Source organism: Poeciliopsis prolifica, unplaced genomic scaffold (assembly GCF_027474105.1).
Source record: "Poeciliopsis prolifica strain line A6 unplaced genomic scaffold, Auburn_PproV2 SCAFFOLD064, whole genome shotgun sequence".
Taxonomy (NCBI): Eukaryota; Metazoa; Chordata; class Actinopteri; order Cyprinodontiformes; family Poeciliidae; genus Poeciliopsis; species Poeciliopsis prolifica.
This window is the reverse complement of record NW_026562439.1, coordinates 189,719-206,344: the sequence shown is the minus strand read 5'-3', so window position 1 is coordinate 206,344 and position 16,626 is coordinate 189,719. Positions and strand designations below refer to the sequence as shown.

The following is a 16,626-nucleotide window of genomic DNA, read 5'->3' as shown; positions in this document are numbered from 1 at the left end:
ACGCACGCACGCACACGGACGCACGGACGCACGCACGCACGCACGCACGCACGCACGCACGCACGCACGCACACACACACACACACACACACACACACACACACACACACACACACACACACACTCGGAGGCCCCTCCTACTGTGACCAGGCCGGCGTGTGCTGCTGGTTTCACGCATGCCTTGGGCTCAGACACCAGCTAATTTACCGCTTCAGCCGAACATTATGAGCGAGAAGAAAAGCTTTTGATCTTCTCAGTATCCCTTTCATAAGTTTGGCAGGACAAGTTTCTAGATGGCCTCACTCACTAATGGATGGCCTTAAGAAACAGTGCCTGATTTATTCACATGTCCTCATTATGTCTTAAATGAAGCACCTCTCTGCTTGTTTTTACATGTGGAGTATAATGATACTGCTTCTCCTAAAAGGTTCTGCTGGAAACTCCTACACATCTGATCTGTAGGAACTCTGGCACGAAGATGATATTTTAATTTACTATAACTGCTTTCAATCAGAAGAGATTGTATTTTAGTGAGATTTCCTGTAACGTTTTCATAAATCCTTCTACTTTCTCTTGTGACTTTGCTTTGTGAATAGATTTGTGCTTTTCATTCATTTGTATTACTTTTGTGCACATTTATACAACTTTTACATTCCCTGAGAGAACAGAACTATTTTAAGTGCTCCCCACTGACCCATGACATGCTGCTGCAGACATAAAGAAGTCCGCAGATGACGGTGACCCGAGTTTCTGAAAGCTGGAGAGAGAAAGAGGGAGCGTAAAGAAAGGAAGTTGATAAAATGTTTCATCTCCAGTGACACTGAGCCCTTCTGAAGAACAGCTTCACCTCTGCTTGCTTGTAAACTGTTTAGCTTTAAATCTTTTTTCCTTGTTTCTTCATTGTTCGCCCCACACAGATTGATCTGCGTGACCCTGTGTTGTTTATGCATCCGTTACCCGGTTCTAAGCCCGGGTCAGGTCATGACCAGAACCAATGTTTATCTGAAGAACAGTGGCCAGACCTTTTTTCTCTTCCTGTCCGTCTTGTGGAGCTCAAAGCATCACAGCTCAGTCACCCATCAGTGCTGCCCTGTCATTTTTCAGCAAACCTGCTGAAGCGTTTCAGTGCCGTTTTTCATTTTTATTATTTTATCACATTTAAAGATTTCAAATCATCACATTTTAAGGTCAGAAAAAAACAACTTCTTGCAAAAGGTTTTCAATGATGGCTTCATTGTTGCACGCTGAAAGCCCCGAATATAGAAACATTTTTTTTTCAATCTTACAAAAGTATTTTGGAGATTTTTGTTTGTTTGTTTTTCTGTAAGTTTTTTTTTAAAATATGTAGTAACATTCAAAGACTGAACAGAAGATGAAACGATGAATTCTCCTCTCTGCCATGCGCTCTCAGAATGATAAAAGGAAGCGGTTTAGTCAAAGTTTTAAAGCCAATGGAGATGCAATGGACCGATTTTAAGCAAAATCCCCTCAAATGTTGAATAAAATAAAACAATTTAGCAAAGACGCCACTAAACACTGGTTGGCTCTTAACTTACACCATTACTTAAAAACAGTTTTTTGTATTTACTCCAGTTCTCTGTCTGAAAATACAATTTCTTTGTTCTGAAACATGTAACTGAAAAGCAAAGTCAAACGATATCTGTACAGGGTCAAAGACTTTTCACGCTGCATAAAAACTCTCCTAGACTTTATAATTGGTCATCTCCTCTTTAAAGATTAGGTTTGGATTTTCTTTTCTGGCGTCTGTGTTTTCCCTGTTGTACTTGAAGGCTAAGCCAGTTGGCCCGCCACTTGTCAGGAATATGCAGATCAATCTGCTAATTGGTTGCATGAAGTCATTAAGGCCGAGTCAGAACACATGGTTGGTACCCACGCAGGCATGTTCGCAGAACCTGGCACTGCAGGTCACCAGAGTCAACTTCCAGGCACATTCCCAAACATTATGTATATGTGAAAATCAGCGATATACAAAGATATTTCAAAAATAAATGCTCAAATAGTAACATCTGATTTCAAATACAGTCTTGTTTTTGACAAATCAGTTTGGACAATTTTCACCTAAAATCTACAATTTTCTTAGTTACGTATTAGATTTGTAGTCAGTTCAGCCTTTTACCAACTTGTAGCATGCGTTCCATATCAAACAATGTAGTCAAGTTCAGGTGATTATTCAAACCGGTTCAAAAGATTTTCTTTTATGGAAACGGCATCTCTGAGGAGGCACTGCACCTTGAAGGTGGGGCTAGGTCCACCCAGGCATTTTACACAACTGAGATTATTGGTTTTCTTAAACATGCATGAAAGAATCACTTCAGATGTGCTTTTGATGAGGCAATAATATTATAACATGCTCAAAAAAGTTGATTTTACATAATGTTGCTCCTTTGAAATTTGTTGACATAACTTGGAAAAATTGGAAGAACTTGGAGGTTTGAAAACATTTGCTGGCTGCTTATTTCACCACTACAGTGATGATGAAGAGACCACTTCCTCTTTCTGCTCAGTGACTTTAAGAACTTCGAAGCGTTGATTTAAACTCGATTCTGGCCGACGCGTTGAACTTGTACACAATCTCATCCTTAACCTCCTCACTTTCTCCTCTGCTCCTCATCCTCTTCTGCCCAAGGACTGTTGGGCATTTAGTCGCATTGCATATTTTAGCCTGCCATCTGGTCAGCCCTCCTTGGCACCGCATGGGGCCTCCCATCCTCTCATATTCATATTCCACTAGCATATTGTTCCCACTGCTTTTGTACAGCACAGCCCCAGCACTTCTCCATTTCTTTATTTATTTCTGCAGAAGAGACTGGCTAGTGAACCGCACCCCCGCTCCTAATCGGCAGCTCTTCCAGTTGTCCTATCAAGTGTAACCTGGAGGCCCCTCGTAGAGCAATTAGAGCGGCCTCCCTGCCCACCTCTTGTAATGAAGCCCAGCACATTCTGGAATCTATAGCCCCTTTAGTCTCCCCTAATGGGACATCATTATTGTCAAAGAAACAATGTAAATGGAAATGAACATACTCATTAGCCAGTTGCAGGGAGAAACCTTCGCCGCTCTCAGCTTGCAACTGCTGCCTCCAAACACGCAGACACACACACAGATGTGCGCCGACTGCTGCACCGGCTCCCCTCGCTCCTCTGGCAGCGTATTTGTTTGTGCGTGTGTGCATTACGGGCGCCGGGCGATGTTCGCCTTTTCCTCGAGGTGAGAAGGGAACGGGATGAACGCAGATGATTCTGTTATTGGCATTCACTCAGCGTTTCCACACATGTTAATTGCTGCATGGGTTGGTGGATGTCTTTGTAAGTGAAGTTTTCAGCTCACTGCTTCCTGTGCTCGCCTTCTCCCAGGGTGCACCTGTGCAGCGGTCCAGGTCTCTGTCCCCAGCCGGCAGCGTGAGGTTGGGAAGTGGGAGGAGGATCGAAGCAGAACAAAGAATTCGAGACCTGGAGGAGCTGCTGCAACTCAAGGTAACCACTGACTAAATATTTTAGCACAAGCAGCTCTGTGCAAAAAGTCCGGAGGCATAAAGCGCTCCTAAACGCAGGGGATGAACCAGTGCTGTGTTGACACATAGCAGGGAATTATTAAAACAGAAAAAAAACTAAAAAATCTATTTTAGGATCTTTACCAGCGAACGAAGGAAACTCAACAGAATGCATCAAGTCACTGACTGAGAGCCTTCAGTCCTTTTCCCATCCACACTTGGTGGCAGGACTTGAAAAGCGCAGTTCACCGCCGGTCCCAGAGCTTTACGAGTTCTGCCAGAAAGAACGGAGTAAAATTTAACTTTCAGAGCCCTATTCTCAAAGAGTCGCTCCTGGCTCAGCTTCAGAGAGCAACAATGAGCCATTAAAACACACAACTTATCTTTTTAGTGAGGAAGGGGGAGCTTCTTATATGGCGGCTCTTTAATCAATCAAGTTCACTTGTAAAGAACATTTTAGCAACAAGGTAATTCAAAGTGCTTTACATCACAAAAACATAAAAATCAAAAGCCATAAAAAAGCCAGTCGCCAGTTTGAGAAACCAGTAACATTACATTTTGTCAAGTTCCATAATCACAATCATCAATACACATCAAATATGTTGGTCAATGATCCATTGATTATGGGTTGAAAGCAGCTCTTTGAACAGGTTTAGCTTTGATTTAAAGGAACTCTGTGTTTCAGGGCAGCAATAAAGAAAACTGTTGTTGGGTTCAGGCAACATGGACTTTTATCACAATATTTTAGAGTGCTGTTGTGATAATGATAAAAAAAATTTAAATGATTGAAAAAAACTATTGACAGAATTCATACCCCATAAACATAATGTTGCTCTTGAAAATATTCCTATTTTAAATAAGCTTATTTTCAGGATTTAAACATTTATGATTTTTTTTATATTTCTAAACTGCATATAGAGACTTTATTTTATCATATTTTTGATTTCACTGATATATTGATGCTTTCATTGAAAAAATTGTGGAGAACTTTGTGAAAAGACCTTTTAGTCCATTTTTTAAACATTAACTAGAATTTGTTTTGACAACAAATCAAAATCTTATCACAAGATATTTATCACAATAAATTTTAAACAATGTAATAATTACCTGCTTCTAGCTGTTGTGTGCTTAAATATTATTCTATAAATCAAGTCAAAGCAGTTTTTATCTGTTTACAACCAAAGTACATCAGTCAGTTGCTCCAATTTTTTGTTTTTCCGTGATTGCAGAAATTCATGCAAAATCTACATAAGCATGTGCAAAATGTAGCTCTTATTGCTTATCTTAACATCAATACAGTGTAAGGCTAATGGTTTCTGGATTAAACAATTGATAACTGGATATCGAAAGGTGATTAAAAGATTTGTTTTCGCAGAATTTGAATCGGGTAAAGCTACAACTGACACTTGATTAGTTCTCAGTAGAACATATTTACAGAGGAATTTTTTTCTTCTCTTAAATGCAAAATACATATATTTTTATACAGTTTTGGTTTAATTGCAGTGATTTCAGTAAATGGGATGTTTTAGAGTCTGTATACTCCAGTCAACAATTAATGATTTATTAAACTAGTTTGCAATTATTTCAGTAATCGGTTAATCACAATTAATCCGATTAATCGTTTCAGAGTGACGGTGTTTAGGCAGGGAGATGAGAAGAGAAAAACTCATTCAGTAAAAGTAGAAGCAGCAGTATGTTTTTATCCTCCTTTAGCAAATTATTGGTTTCTTAACCTTCAGTTCTTCCTCTCATCAACTGTTATACTAAGTTTTTGTCTTTTGCAGTTTAACAGTTTGATTTTTGTACTTGTAAATGCAGCACAGGACGTTTCCCTGTTTTATTTTGAACTTTCTGGTTCTTCATCCTCTCCCCCTCCGCAGCTGGCCAGTGACTGACTGATTAAACAAAGGTCGTCTTTGCTCTGAGCACAATCCTCAGAAATACATCAGGCATCATTTCCTTGTCAGATGAGAAGCACCTGAATTACATCACCAGCAGACAGCTAATGCCCGATGTAAATTCAGCCAGCATGCATGACTGTGTTGGTTAATGGTGCCATTTAGTTGTCGACCAGTTGAAGAGCGTTTAGTGAAGGCATGCACAGAAAAATGTAACCGCATTAATGAGGGCATTAGTTCAGGGTGGGATTAAGAGGTTTTGTCCTTTTAGCTGGTATTGTGTCGGCTCTTTTCACATTTCTCATTTACAGAACGCCTTTTCGCACCGGATCCGAGCGCCGACGCGTCGACCCCGGTTATTAACAGGAGACAAACAAACATTTCTCTTAACACTGGCTTCGTTTTTTTATGTCTCCTTTCCTTCAGTTCAGTTTAAAGTGAAAAGTACTTGTTTGAGTGTAATTATTTTTCGGCTTGATCGTCCACGGGTGTGTATCGATCGGAGGGCGAGGGTCTGATGACCAGAGCGCAGCGGCCCGGGGGAGTTCAGTTAGGAGCCTGGGAAGCCATGATGTGGCTAATGCCCTGCCACTTGCTTACTCCCAGCCCCGCAGTGCTCCGGCCTGGCCCCTTTCATTAGAGCCTTGTTTTTGAAAGCGGGGGGGCAGATGTCCTTTGTGAATAATCCACACTGGGGGAAAATCCATACTTGTCACATTGTCAGCGTAGATGCACATTGCATGTTGTTGTGTGTCCGGTGCATGTTTGTGTGCTCTCTCTGTTCTCTTTGTCCTTGTTAATAATAACAGGGCTGAGGGCTTGCATTTCCCTCTCTGCAGGGTAGCCGTGTCATATCAGCAGTAAACAAGCTCCTTTCCCTTCAGAAAGCTCTCGACAACTCTCGCCAGCCCTGGCCACTCAAGCAGAAACCTGTCCTGCACTCCTCCTCACTTTTCCTTTTCTCTCTCCCTCTTCCGTTTCTAATTTCTCTGTTTTCCGTCTTACTCTTTCCTCCACTTTTATGAGCCGACTTTCTCCGCTCCTTTTCTCTCCCCTCAGCTCTGTCATGTAGGCTGAAAGTATTTTCTCGGTTGCCCTCGTTGTTAAGGTCAGCGTGATGGGGAGGAGGGGGAACGCTGACAAGAAAAATCCATACGTTGTCTTCTCACGCTCCTTCTGCAGCGCAGTAGCCCGAACTTGGAGCGATTTTAATAGCTGTCAACAACAATGTCAGCATCAGAACTGCTGCCCTTCCAGGGCATCAGCTTGTAACTCCACTACATTTCTCTGATTGTTTAAAGTGCGCATACCAGCCTTGCTTTAGTTCCTCTTCTTAAAACCCCCTTAAACGACAGGTTTTTGGCCTGATAGTTTGGGAGAGTCGGTTCGATTGGGGACCAAAACTGCAACTCTTGTCATATTTTCAGCTGCTGCATTTTGCATTACACTGCACTTCAGAAACCTGTTCCCCTCCTCACCTGTGGGGGCACTGCACCAAGAGCTATTCAAAGAAACTACAGAAAAGCCTCTGAAAAAAGACACTGAGTGCAACTTCCTTCATTAGGAAACCTAAACAAACATGTAGTGGCATTTGATTTTAGCAGCTGGGGGATTTCTGACATTTCCTGTAAAACCATGAGCTGTATCTTTCGCCAGTGCTGGTCTGGTGCGTTTATTTTGATTGTATTTACCCATATTGCCTTACATTACAGTCCACTTCTAGTTTTTGGAGAGGTCTTTGGTCCGCTTGGCATTCACATTCATTCTGGGTCAGCAGCAGCTGTCTGATTGATTCTTCAGGTAGACCTGTAAAGACAATATTGCAGTAATCAATGCAACTAAAGAAAAACTCATAGCTGACTTTCTTTAGATTTTGCTGCGACATTAGTCCTTTAATCCTGGAAATGTCATCAGGTGATAAAAGGCTGACTTTGTACTTGGCTTTATGTGTTTCTGGTCAAATAAGACGTAGACAACGAAGAAAGAGTTTTATTTTTTGGACCTTAGAGCCATTTATTGTTGCTCTGTAACATTAAATCCCTGTTTGTGGTTGAAATGAGCCAAGATGTAAAACAGTTAAATACTTCCCGGAGTTTATGCACATGGTTCAAATGGAAAGCTAAGCCACCTTTGCTGTTTTTATATTCCTGAAAGCAGCAGACTGTTTTGTTCTTTCTGTTTGCAGACCGGCGAGAACGAGGAGCTAAAGAAAGCTCATGAAAAACGCCGTGAACGTCTTCGCCTGGTCCAAACCAACTATAAGACCATCCGAGATCAGATGAAAGAGATGGAGAAATCACATGGCTTGTGAGTACGAAGTTCACCTTAGCATCTGGAAGGTCTCATTACCCAGAGGTGACAGAAACATTAACACAACACAACGCAACAAGAATGACTTCTGGTTCAACCCAGCAGAAACACCTAACTCACTCTACCTCAAGCTGAAAGCTCCCTGAAACCTTCACAAATTGTCTTAGGGCCCATTTCTCTCCACATGCTGTCTGACAAGACTGGAGTGCTGGATTTAGAAGAGTAGGAGGAATTCTTCCTCTTGCCTTTGAAAAGCTCAGAGGTTTTAAGGCCAGTCAATTTGGTGCGTTTTGTGCCGAGCGTATGTGTGCTTCTGCGTCTCTCCTCCCTCAGCGTTCATTAAGATGTGAGAGCCAGAGGCTGGAGGTGTCTGGTCCTGGGGGTGCAAGGTGTTTGAGAAGGCCTGTGGAGGGCGGGGGAAGGAGGGTAGACGACCATTTCCTGCTTCAACCTGTTATCTCCAGCAGAAACCACAGGATTTATTTTACACAAAAGTGGAAAATATTCTGCAAAATGTCATTAACATATGCTCTCATTTTCTCTTTTGGCTCCATGTCTTTTATCACTTTTTTCCTTTTCTCCCTGCAACCCGTCGTCACAGAGACCATTTAAAGTGTAGGTAAAGATGTGTATATTTGGTGGCCACGAGGGAGCCAAGTGTTAACTTTGTCAGCTGTTTTCTCTCCGGGTTAATTAAAGAAAACAGCGGTGCAATGTGAGCCCGTGTGAAAGTGCAGCCAGCGAGAGAAGCACGTTCAGCCCTGGGCTTGACTCGGCTCATGTTGGCTCACTGCAGCTCTGAGCATGTGTCTGAGACGGAGACGTAGGGGAAACGTCAACACCAGGAACACTGCCGCTGCACGTTTTAGCAGGTTATCACAGAAATGGTTAAGAGTGAACATTATCTCTGATGAAGTGAAAGTAAAACATTACTTTTCTCTGTTTTTTATTTATGTGTATGGAAGGTTTTAGGGTTTGCTGTCAGTGTTTCTGTATTTCCAAACTGCTTTGATGTGATATTGATATATTAGGCAGCTTTGCCCTTTTCAGTCAGAACCTTCCATGGCAGCAGCCACTCACTCCGTGTTATGATCTTGGCATTCATTTGGCATTAAGCCACATTCTTAAACAGCCATTAAACCCACTGGGGTGATGCTAGCCTGAATGAGAGACAATAGAAAATGATTTAAAAACTCCCATTAGTGTGAGGAAATCAGGGCCCTAACAAGTCAGTGGGGATCGGCACACAGTCTCATTGCATTTTGAGCTTGTTAGGGATCTTCCTGTAGCTTCCCTGCTGTGTTGTTGCCTTTTTGGAAAGAGGCTCAAGTGTTGATTTTGCTCCCCATTTTGTTCTGTGCAGGACTGAGAGTAGAAACTGTTGCTGCTGTCGCTTGTGGGAAGGTTTCAGCAGATAGTTAGGCCTCTCTATGTCTGACAAATGGATTTTCTCGTCACTCTTCAGCAACCCAGTTATGGAGACTTTATCAGAACCAAACTTACTGCTTTTACCAAATGAAGAAAATTAAAATATAATTTTTTAAGCAGAACTCTTCAGTATTTGTCTTGAAACTGAAAATGCTATCAAACCATCAAACCTTCTTTTTTTGTTTTTGTATGAGCTCTGCAGTTTTAGACTATATTAATGGTAAATGCACAATAATTAGCATGTTTGACTGTAACGTTTGTTCTGATTGATCCGTTTGAAGACTTTGGTTAAGGAGTTTTATTTTTGACAATTATTTTCTATTTATTTAGAAATATTTTTTCTTTTTAGCTTTTGACAGTGAAGATTTATAACTGTGACAAGGTGTTTTGTTGTTGTTTTTTGTTTATAACTGGAGGAAGGTGCTTTGCATCTTAATAATACCTGAACTCTGACCCCTAAACCCAGAGGAGTTGAAAACGAGGCTTCATAGATGAAGAACAGGACCAAAACCAGAGAGGAGAACAAGACTTTGACGTTTCTGATTGACTTCCTAATTGCACAATGAAGCAGATTTAAAGAGTGACAAAAGCAAATGAGGTGGATTAGCAGACGGTGTAATCCAGAACATGTTACAGTGAAATATCATCTCTGCTTCCCAGAAATGTAGTTGTTTGTGACAGTCATGAGCCTGTCGTACAGTAACCACCTTCAGTCAGAGGCCTCTTTAGAAGCGTTGCAGGTCTGACTGCTACTGGGCTTCTTTCTGCCAACAGCATCACCATCTACGACTCTGAAGATACTTGGATGATTTGAGTTTTTGACAACATTTAATTGCCCTTCTGGGTGAAAAAAGTGTCTCTGGATTTAAATTAATATATGAAAGTATGTTCCTTGATTTGGTTGTGCTGCTAATTGAGAAATTGCATTTTTTAAGTGTAGACATATATCTGCTGCATACAGCAGCGGCCCTGTTCAGTTTTGCATCATATTTTCTTTGGTAATCAATTACAGTCAGCTTGATAACATGCCTTAACCACTGAGCAGATGAGTAAACATGGAAGTGCGCCTCATTTCTGCTCTGCTTATTTTGCCTCAGCATTTAATCCCTGATGGACTCGTCTACTTCTGGATTTTCACTGCAGAAATTTATACCTGCAGTAAATTAGAAATGCATCTCGACTGCCGTTTCTGCCTCTTTGTTCTCGTTTTATTTCATTTTGACTTTGAGTTTTCTATCCTGAAGTTTTGATGTCTTCCATGTTGTACCTGGATGTTTTACTTCCCATTTTCTGTGGACTTACTCCAAATTTTTGACCCAGTTTTGACCCATGTGAATGGGAACAATCAACATCAGCCATACTCCTTGTTGAGTTATCTTCTTGAAGGTATTCTGATAGTTTACAATCCTGAAACTTGTGCAGGTATTTGTTTTTTTTAAATACAGAAATGTATCTGCTTTGACACGAGTACCAGCCTGGAATCACATACTGGGAAATCAGGAATAATACCAGTGGTCTTATCAGCATGCATGCTGTGTGCAATTGGCCAGTCCCACTGAAACCACCCTGCCATTTACTATTACTGTATCACCGGATTTCCTCAAAATAACATGGAGAGAGAAAAATCAAGTTCTTATTTATATTAAAGAAGGAAAAAGTTTTTTTTTTTTAAATTAGACTGGGAATGATGGGGGTGAGCAAATAAAATTAAAGGTTATTAAAGCATCCGCACACTGATCAAAGTTGCGCCCATAAACAGATTCCCCCTGTTTCAGAGCAATTAGCTGCAGCAGCGTGGAAAAGTTCTTTCTATCTCCTCCTGCTTAATAATGGAAACTGCGCGGCCATGAGGGAACGAGCTCCGAGGCCAGAGAAAGATAGCGCTCTCCTGGCTCCGTGTTCAACAGCTTTAAGGCGCACTGTAAACAAATCACAGGTCCTGCAGATTTACCGTCGGTTAGGAATGCTTTGTGCATATTCCCTAATAACTGAAGTTGTTCCATTAGAAGTCACACAGAAAGAATTAAAACAGAGCTGTGAATAAATTATCATTTACTTTCACAACAGCAGGTGGTCTCGATACTTTTATAGCTCTATCCCCCATCAACGCGTTCCTCTGTGTTTCAAATGAGGCTGTTCACATAAAATCTTCACAAAATTGCCATTCTCATAATTAAAACCAAACAAACATATGTGTAATAAAGAGGAATGATAAAGGGATGAAGTCTTGAATACGCTTAATGACCTTTGATAATTACAGCGTGAAGATGTGTCCTGGATAAACTAGTGTGATGTTGACCCATTCTTTCAGGGTTAATCTGTCTAACTTTTATTGATTGGCATCAACCACTGTCTAAAACCACTTTAGTGTCAAACGTTCGACGACAGGAAGTGTTCTAATAAGACATGCGAGACAAACATCCTGACTGGATGTTCTCACCTCAAACTTTGAAGTTGTTGTGGGTTGGTGTCCATTTGTCCTCTCTGCGAGTTGTGAGCAGTGATGTCCAAACAGTCTCCCGTCAGAAGACTGTGTTTGAGTTGTATACATTTTTCCAAAGGTTCAGTGTGGTTTTTCTTAAACCGTGGAGTCTAGTGCAGTGACAAAGCATAGAGGAGGCTGTCATTAAATTAAAAAACAGTTTCTGCTTGTTGTTGGTCCTTGGCTTTTGAACATCTTCTCTGGTTCTTGTTTTGACTCCTCATCCAGAAAACAAGTAGTTGATGATGAAATTATGTGATTTCTCTTCTGGATTATGAGCTCTCCAGGCCCATGAGATGCTTTTTGCAATACTTTGGTCATGAGAGTCCTAACTACAGGTTTAGTTAGGACTAAACAACTGAATATGAACTGGCAAAAATGCAACACATTTCAACCTTTTTAACAGCTTCCTGTCGAGTTTATTTTCTGTTGTCTGAGAATTTCCTGTGTTTTTACTGACTTTGTGTACTTTTCATGTCAAACGTCGCATTAGAAATTCATTCCATAAGAAAAACATTTCCCAACGTTTGACTGTGAAAAACTGTGCATACACACCATAATCACACTTACACACCGCAGAGTCGTCCTGTAGCTTCAAATTGCTCACAGGGGCAGTTGCAGTATTAAATGAAAACATTTGCCATTCCACTGCAGCCTCTAACTCCCAGGTACCCGGGCTTAACTAGTATTAGCGTAGCGTGAAGGCGTCCTCATCGCCAATAACGACCGCAGGAAAGAGAGCTTTGTGACCCCCACAATCCATTTCCACACCTCTATCACATTGATTGAGCGAAAATGGGAGACTGTCGTATGAGTGTGAGATGGAGAGGAACGTCTTCTCATCAGCTTCTTTTGCAATTTGTGGATTTCTCACTAAATCCTGTTTCAGTTTGTAAATGAAAGCCTAATTGGAATTGAATATGTTGCGCTTAGGCTGATTGATGAGTTGGATGCAGTTGGGGCTGAGCAGAGGTGTGTGTGTGTGTGTGTGTGTGTGTGTGTGTGTGTGTGTGTGTGTGTGTGTGTGTGTGTGTGTGTGTGTGTGTGTGTGTGTGGGGAGTAGAGGGGGGAATTCAACGGAGGCAGCAGCTACTGAGCTCAAAGTGTCATTAAGTATTCATAAGTGAGGTGTAGACATTCGAATGACCTCGTTTGCGAGTGTGTTTTTGCCACTATTTACATTTGCATGGTGCTCAGGGAATGCTCCACTGCCCTGCCACACGGGCAGTGCCCTGAGCTTCAAACCAACACACACAGATGTGTACATGAAGTGTCAAAGTCAAGGCTGCTCATTTGAATACCGCTAAATATGGCTGAATAACAAAAACAGAGGGAGCCTCATTACCCCCATGTGGGTTGCCAACGGCAGCAAGGTGATGTACAGTACCAGCGATTTTCCCTTGTTATACGTTTGCGTTGTACGTGTGCGAGTGGAGTTGTTTGTTCAGTTTTTATCTCAGCATTTGCTTGCCTCTACAGTTTCTCGTGCATCCTCTTCCATGCTGTGTGTGTTTGTTTGTGTGTGCAGGGCAGGTGGAAGGAAACAGCGCCCAGAGCCGTGGCAGCTTCGACAAGAGAACAGTGACGCTGTGTGGAACGAGCTGGCCTACATGAAAAACCTCAACAAAAAACTCACTGCTGAAAAGTAAGTGACCTGCATTCAGAATCACTGGCAGCACTGCAGTGAAGTTCCCAAATTTCCACACACACACACACACACACACACAACACACACACACACACACACACACACACACACACACACACACACACACACACACACACACACACACACACACACACACAGTGTTATATGGCTTCACATCATGCATGTTATCCATAAACAGCAGAAAGCAGAAGCAACGAATCCATGAGCGTCATGAACTTCATTTCTAAAGCTGGATTTCCAGAAGTCAGACAAAAATATTTTTCACTCTTGAACTTTTCATATTTTGTCAAGTTGCAACGACAAACTTTTGTTTATTTCTTATGGATTTTGTTTGACAGAGCAGCTCACATTAATGTAAAATAGTGAAGTGAAAGGAAAACGTTTAATTGTTTAGAATATTTTCACTCTAGAAATAGAAATCTGAATGTTTGTTTTCAGCACCTTAGAATCAAATGGCAATTTGAGCTTTTTCTTGTTTTCTTGTGACTCAGAGGTAATCTGACTAGATGGGGTGTGTCTGTTTTACATGATTTCAAGTCAGATTCTTTGATTTTGGCTCTTTTAAGCTATAAAATAGTCAACTGAGCAGTTTTCTTGTCACTGATGGAAAGAAAAGCATAAGCATAATGCTGGTGATGCAGCGTGATGTGTTGTATCAATTTTCTGACAAGCCAGTCCCACCAGAACTTTGCGATTGTTTTGTGATTTTATTTTTGCAATCAAAATTGCTGAGAAAAGAAACATAACCATGAAGTTCTGAGTAGGGCTGTTGTAAAAGAATATTTTAGTAATCGAGTACTGTATAGAATATTTTTAGGATTATCCGAGGAATCAGATCTTTCTCTCTCTCTCTGTGCCATTCCGACCGTTCGCTCCGAAATGCGACGACACGATTCCGACGCCTGAAAAGCTGTCGTAGTCCAACCATCGTACCGCAAAGTTCAACAATTCTTATTTGTCCCCCACACCCTGGCAAAACCCAGCACAATGCAACACCGTGCTGCTAGCACTTCACACCAACTCGCAGGCGGAAGTAAGAGTACTGCCCTCCACAAATAATGATCCGGTCAGAACACGGTGCGCTACATACTAAAACATAATTTAAGAACATTAAAAACTGCTTTGTGTTGGTCTTCAAAGTAAACTCCTCATAAATAGAAATTGATTATGGTTGCTGGTGCAAAGAACAATCCCATTTTTAGACTTGCTGATCGTGGAAACCCACAGTTCAGGTAAAGAGCTGCAGGACCAGCCTGCAGACATGTTGGAGATCTTTATGTAGAACAAAAAAGGCGTATAATTATCCAGATGTTCATGATCTGCAGAGGATTGTGGACAATCTGAAACTATTTATTCCACACTGACAGACTGAATGAGTCAGTCTTTTCATTGTACCAGATGCTTTCCCGTTGTGTTTGGATGTTCTTTTCATTCGGCCTCTGCTCTTGTTTTTATCTTCACTCTGTCTGCAGACATTTTTAGCCTTTGTGTTCTTGATCCAGAATCCGTAGCTCTATCTCAAACCCGACTGCTCCAGAAAGCTTCGCCTAAAGCTGCTGTCTTCTTCTCCCTTCTTCTTTTCACCTTCACCTCTCAGCGCGTCGCCCCAACTCCATCCTGTGCCTCTGTACCCTCTTCTTCCCCGTTTTCTGCTCGTCTGCTCAGTTGCCTCCCTCTGGCCCTCTGTGATGCTGCAGCCGGTTGAGGCCAGGGTTCTGGTACTTGCCCCCCACCCCTCTCTCTCGCTGCCCTCCCCTCTGCTCACCCCCACTGCCCTGTCCTCCTAATCCCAGCTGAGCTCATTATGATCTAGCCCGGCTGCCTCTCTCCAAGCCTGAGCTGTCCGAGCTAATTACAAGGCTAGCAGCTCTAGTGCCGCCAATGCTGCCTGTTAAGGGATGTCCGTCCGCCTTCCTGCCTGGCCGCGACCAGAGCCGAGCCGAAGACGGGCTGAGGGCGGGGTGCGTAGGGGAGAACGGACTACTGCAGACCTGCAGGGTCCTTGGATCTGACCTGCGGAGAAAGCCACAAGGGACCGCAGAGTGTCTGGCCTCTTTCCTAGACGTGGAGTAGGGAAGTCCGCCGGGGTTGCTGTTGATTCCCTTTATGTGCCTCTGCCCAGCTCCACCTCATTTCCTTTATTCCTGGCCCAGGGACCTCTCCTTACCCAGGTGGCTGGTGCAAAGTAAACTTAGCTGAAATCTTTAAACTTGTGCTTTGGAAACTCTTCATCCTAGGGCATGTATTTTCACACACACAGCCTCTCTTCTACGCTGACATATTTATCTGTTGCAAGGTGGTGGGATAAACCATTGTTAACCAAGCTATTAAATTGTTTTGCTCCACCCAATTGACCTTATTATTTTTTTTAAAGTGGAAGCAATGAGTCAGAACAGCAAAAACAAATATAGTGCAGAAAAAGCAAGTAGTTTAACAGAAAACTCACATTTAAAGTTTGTTTTTCCATCAACTGTTCCATAATAAATGCTTGTGAAGGTTATGCTGGACAAGTGTTTGCAATGATCCACTAATTACCTAACGGCTAATGAACAATTCAGGGCTTTTAATGGGGAGTGGCTTTAAACTCTCGTTTTTGTTCTTCATTGTTATGTTATGATTCACAGATGTGTCCTTTAACCTTCTGCATAAACTGCACTTGTGAAGCAATGTTTGCATGGCCAGATGACCCAGTATGAATATGGCTCTGATGATTCCTGCCCAATAGGTCTCCCACTGTGTCAGGAGAAAGTTATGAAAAGATTGAGGAAGGTGAAACAGATCTGCTTTTATGGTTGATCTGCAGCCCCCCTGCTGCAGCTTAATTTAATGACACAAAGCTGCCTCAGAGAAGGCAACATGCTTCTGTCTCATTTTGATGGCACATATATGTTCATGTATAAATTCCTGAGCCTTTAACTACTCTGCAGTGATTTCAGTCTGACTAATCTGCAAACCATCTTGGTAAAAAAAAATTAATAAAGATTTGCTTCATAATTTGGATTTTAAACATAACCTGTATGTGAAGCTGCCATTCTTCTATGTGGAGTTCCTGATAATCATTAAAATAGACCATGTTTTTGACAGCATGAAGCCAAATTCATGTTGCTGAACTTGTGACTTAAGTTTCAGCAACTTCTGAATCAGAATACTGACAGTATTTTCATTAAGAGCTTCACATATATTTTGATGAACGTTTCTATTAACTGATCACTTGGAAGAACTTACTTATTAATCAGAATGGAAGGACAACGTCACAGCAGAAGCTGTGTACCGCGTCCTGACACAGATGAACGTTTGGAAATCCACACCCTTAATTCCAATAGATATGCA

General features: G+C 41.9%; 1 protein-coding gene across 1 annotated transcript in view; it reads left to right on the top strand.

The window, feature by feature from the left end:
- LOC129351121 (centlein-like) overlaps window positions 1-16,626 on the top strand; it is a 101,709-nt gene that overhangs the window by 24,400 nt on the left and 60,683 nt on the right. The window contains 3 exon segments of the mRNA XM_055019921.1: window positions 3,373-3,492; window positions 7,593-7,714; window positions 13,156-13,272. Coding sequence (XP_054875896.1) covers window positions 3,373-3,492; window positions 7,593-7,714; window positions 13,156-13,272 — 359 coding nt within the window.